The sequence below is a fragment of the Squalius cephalus genome (genome assembly GCF_949319135.1).
Source record: "Squalius cephalus genome assembly, chromosome: 5".
Classification (NCBI taxonomy): Eukaryota; Metazoa; Chordata; class Actinopteri; order Cypriniformes; family Leuciscidae; genus Squalius; species Squalius cephalus.
Window position 1 is genome coordinate 277,501 of NC_137126.1, and position 5,000 is coordinate 282,500.

Here is a 5,000-nt window from a genome sequence, read left to right on the forward strand (position 1 = left end):
GGACACTGGTGCGGGGCCGGAGGGGGGACACTGGAGCGGGGCCGGAGGGGGGACACTGGAGAGGGGCCGGGGGGGGGGACACTGGTGCGGGGCCGGGGGGGGGGGGGACACTGGTGCGGGGACACTGGAGCGGGGCCGGAGGGGGGACACTGGCGCGGGGGCCGGAGGGGGGACACTGGCGCGGGGCCGGGGGTGGTACACTGGAGCGGGGCCGGAGGGGGGACACTGGAGCGGGGGCCGGAGGGGGGACACTGGCGCGGGGCCGGGGGTGGTACACTGGAGCGGGGCCGGAGGGGGGACACTGGAGCGGGGCCGGAGGGGGGACACTGGAGCGGGGCCGGAGGGGGGACACTGGGGCCGGAGGGGGGACACTGGGGCCGGAGGGGGGACACTGGAGCGGGGCCGGAGGGGGGACACTGGAGCGGGGCCGGAGGGCCGGAGGGGGGACACTGGCGCGGGGGCCCGGAGGGGGGACACTGGCGCGGGGGCCGGAGGGGGGACACTGGCGCGGGGCCGGAGGGGGGACACTGGAGCGGGGGCCGGAGGGGGGACACTGGCGCGGGGCCGGGGGTGGTACACTGGAGCGGGGCCGGAGGGGGGACACTGGAGCGGGGCCGGAGGGGGGACACTGGAGCGGGGCCGGAGGGGGGACACTGGGGCCGGAGGGGGGACACTGGGGCCAGAGGGGGGACACTGGAGCGGGGCCGGAGGGCCGGAGGGGGGACACTGGCGCGGGGGCCGGAGGGGGGACACTGGCGCGGGGCCGGAGGGGGGACACTGGAGCGGGGGCCGGAGGGGGGACACTGGCGCGGGGCCGGGGGTGGTACACTGGAGCGGGGCCGGAGGGGGGACACTGGAGCGGGGCCGGAGGGGGGACACTGGCGCGGGGGCCGGAGGGGGGACACTGGCGCGGGGCCGGGGGTGGTACACTGGAGCGGGGCCGGAGGGGGGACACTGGAGCGGGGGCCGGAGGGGGGACACTGGCGCGGGGCCGGGGGTGGTACACTGGAGCGGGGCCGGAGGGGGGACACTGGAGCGGGGCCGGAGGGGGGACACTGGAGCGGGGCCGGAGGGGGGACACTGGGGCCGGAGGGGGGACACTGGGGCCAGAGGGGGGACACTGGAGCGGGGCCGGAGGGGGGACACTGGAGCGGGGCCGGAGGGCCGGAGGGGGGACACTGGCGCGGGGGCCGGAGGGGGGACACTGGCGCGGGGGCCGGAGGGGGGACACTGGCGCGGGGCCGGAGGGGGGACACTGGAGCGGGGGCCGGAGGGGGGACACTGGCGCGGGGCCGGGGGTGGTACACTGGAGCGGGGCCGGAGGGGGGACACTGGAGCGGGGCCGGAGGGGGGACACTGGAGCGGGGCCGGAGGGGGGACACTGGGGCCGGAGGGGGGACACTGGGGCCAGAGGGGGGACACTGGAGCGGGGCCGGAGGGGGGACACTGGAGCCGGAGGGGGGACACTGGGGCCGGAGGGGGGACACTGGGGCCAGAGGGGGGACACTGGAGCGGGGCCGGAGGGGGGACACTGGAGCCGGAGGGGGGACACTGGGGCCGGAGGGGGGACACTGGCGCGGGGCCGGAGGGGGGACACTGGAGCGGGGGCCGGAGGGGGGACACTGGCGCGGGGCCGGGGGTGGTACACTGGAGCGGGGCCGGAGGGGGGACACTGGAGCGGGGCCGGAGGGGGGACACTGGAGCGGGCCCAGAGGGGGACACTGGGGCCGGAGGGGGGACACTGGAGCGGGGCCGGAGGGGGGACACTGGAGCGGGGCCGGAGGGGGGACACTGGAGCGGGCCCAGAGGGGGACACTGGGGCCGGAGGGGGACACTGGAGCGGGGCTGGAGGGGGGACACTGGTGCGGGGGCCGGAGGGGTGACACTGGTGCGGGGGCTGGAGGGGTGACACTGGTGCGGGGGCCGGAGGGGTGACACTGGTGCGGGGGCTGGAGGGGGGACACTGGTGCGGGGGCTGGAGGGGGGACACTGGTGCGGGGGCCGGAGGGGGGACACTGGCGCGGGGGCCGGAGGGGGGACACTGGCGCGGGGGCCGGAGGGGGGACACTGGCGCGGGGCCGGAGGGGGGACACTGGCGCGGGGCCGGAGGGGGGACACTGGAGCGGGGGCCGGAGGGGGGACACTGGCGCGGGGCCGGAGGGGGGACACTGGAGCGGGGCCGGAGGGGTGACACTGGTGCGGGGGCCGGAGGGGGGACACTGGCGCGGGGGCCGGAGGGGGGACACTGGCGCGGGGGCCGGAGGGGGGACACTGGCGCGGGGCCGGAGGGGGGACACTGGCGCGGGGCCGGAGGGGGGACACTGGAGCGGGGGCCGGAGGGGGGACACTGGCGCGGGGCCGGAGGGGGGACACTGGAGCGGGGCCGGAGGGGTGACACTGGTGCGGGGGCATGAGGGGGGACACTGGTGCGGGGGCCGGAGGGGGGACACTGGCGCGGGGGCCGGAGGGGGGACACTGGCGCGGGGGCCGGAGGGGGGACACTGGCGCGGGGGCCGGAGGGGGGACACTGGCGCGGGGGCCGGAGGGGGGACACTGGCGCGGGGGCCGGAGGGGGGACACTGGCGCGGGGCCGGAGGGGGGACACTGGAGCGGGGGCCGGAGGGGGGACACTGGCGCGGGGCCGGGGGTGGTACACTGGAGCGGGGCCGGAGGGGGGACACTGGAGCGGGGCCGGAGGGGGGACACTGGAGCGGGCCCAGAGGGGGACACTGGGGCCGGAGGGGGACACTGGAGCGGGGCTGGAGGGGGGACACTGGTGCGGGGGCCGGAGGGGTGACACTGGTGCGGGGGCTGGAGGGGGGACACTGGTGCGGGGGCCGGAGGGGTGACACTGGTGCAGGGGCTGGAGGGGGGACACTGGTGCGGGGGCCGGAGGGGTGACACTGGTGCGGGGGCTGGAGGGGGGACACTGGTGCGGGGGCCGGAGGGGGGACACTGGCGCGGGGGCCGGAGGGGGGACACTGGTGCGGGGGCCGGAGGGGGGAAACCTAGTGCTTCAGCACACCAACACATTTTGGACAAAGCTATGTGGGAACAGTTTTGTGGAGGTCCTGTTCTATTCCAGCGTGACTAATGCACACAGCGAGGTCCATAAAGACATGATTCCGGGGTGGAAGAACTGGACCGGCACAGAACCGGGACTTCACTATCCAACAGCTTCGGGATGAGCGGGAACAGAGATCGAGAGCCAGTCCTTCTTGTCCAGCATCAGTGCCTGACCTCTCACATGCTCTAACCCTTCCCAGAGGAGTGTCATCGCTGCAGACTGATGATGATTTAGCATAAAGGACGTCGCGCACGATCATGTCTCGCCCCAATGCTAAGAAGCGGTTTCAGATGTTGAAGGCAGATATGATAGTTTAAATAAGTTAACATCTGTGCAAGCACATCTGTCCTGTTTACTCGCTCATGTTGTTCCTGTCGGACTTCCTTCTTTATCTCAGTGGTTCTGGACGTCAGTGTTGTTTGGTTCCCAGTTTTCCAAAAAACATCTTCATTTACATGAGAAAGTAAGTCATGCAGGGTTTGAAGGACATGATTGCTTTGGGGTGGAGGATCCCTCTAAACCCGACCGGTGTGTGTTGAAGCCACGGCAGCTTTCCCCAGCGAGCGCTGTACGTCCTGAAGGTCGTTGTGTTCAAGCTTCTTCTTCTGTGGATCTAGACGTCAGTGTTTCTGCTCCTGTAAAGACCTCTGACCTCTGTGACCTCTGTGATCTCTGTGACCTCTCAGATCTCTGTGACCTCTGACCTCTGTGATCTCTGTGACCTCTCAGATCTCTGTGACCTCTCAGATCTCTGTGACCTCTCAGATCTCTGTGACCTCTGTGATCTCTCAGATCTCTGTGACCTCTGTGACCTCTCAGATCTCTGTGACCTCTCAGATCTCTGTGACCTCTCAGATCTCTGTGACCTCTGTGATCTCTGTGACCTCTGTGATCTCTCAGATCTCTGTGACCTCTCAGATCTCTGTGATCTCTGTGACCTCTGTGATCTCTGTGACCTCTCAGATCTCTGTGACCTCTCAGATCTCTGTGACCTTTGTGACCTCTCAGATCTCTGTGACCTCTCAGATCTCTGTGACCTCTCAGATCTCTGTGACCTTTGTGACCTCTCAGATCTCTGTGACCTCTCAGATCTCTGTGACCTCTGTGACCTCTGTCGGACTCACTGGATTATTACTATCAATGACAATCAATGCTTGTAAATGTAATTGATATTTCCAACTGGCACTTGATCTAAATCACGTCCTTCATGAGTTTGTGAAGGTCTGTTCTCTGTTCCACACACACATATACTGCAACGTCACTGATAACACACACTTTATTCCTGTACCTCCAGAAGCTTCTCCTCGTTGGGATACGTGTCCACAAACACACCGAGTCCAGTGAAGAAATCCCGGTTCCCGAACACCGGACCTGCAATCAGTGAGAGACCATCCCACATAAACCCTGATCAGTGAGAGATACGAGTTATTAATGCCGTTATTAAACACACCTTTCCTCATGCGCTCCTTCGTGTACCAGACCGCCAGACCGTCACCGTTCAGGTTCTTCTTCCCGCGACCGTGAACCTTAAAGTGAACCTGCAGTTCCCAATCCCTCAGGTGACACGGCTGCACACACACACACACACACACACACACACACACATACATACATACAGAAAAGGGCTAGTGAGGGATCATAAGTCATGAAGTGAGCACTAGTGAGGGATCATAAGTCATGAAGTGAACACTAGTGAGGGATCATAAGTCATGAAGTGAACACTAGTGAGGGATCAGTGGTCACGAAGTGAGCACTAGTGAGGGATCATAAGTCATGAAGTGAACACTAGTGAGGGATCAGTGGTCACGAAGTGAGCACTAGTAAGGGATCATAAGTCATTAAGTGAGCACTAGTGAGGGATCATAAGTCATGAAGTGAGCACTAGTGAGGGATCATAAGTCATGAAGTGAGCACTAGTGAGGGATCAGTGGTC

At 67.4% G+C, this 5,000-nt stretch overlaps 1 protein-coding gene across 1 annotated transcript in view; it reads right to left on the minus strand.

The window, feature by feature from the left end:
* Positions 1-5,000, minus strand: part of lman2la (lectin, mannose-binding 2-like a) — a 15,541-nt gene that overhangs the window by 6,003 nt on the left and 4,538 nt on the right. The window contains exons 3-4 of the mRNA XM_079871380.1: positions 4,518-4,635; positions 4,356-4,438 (exon numbers count right to left, since the gene is read on the minus strand). Of these exons, the coding sequence (XP_079727506.1) occupies positions 4,356-4,438; positions 4,518-4,635 (201 nt within the window). The remainder of the gene's footprint in view (positions 1-4,355; positions 4,439-4,517; positions 4,636-5,000) is intronic.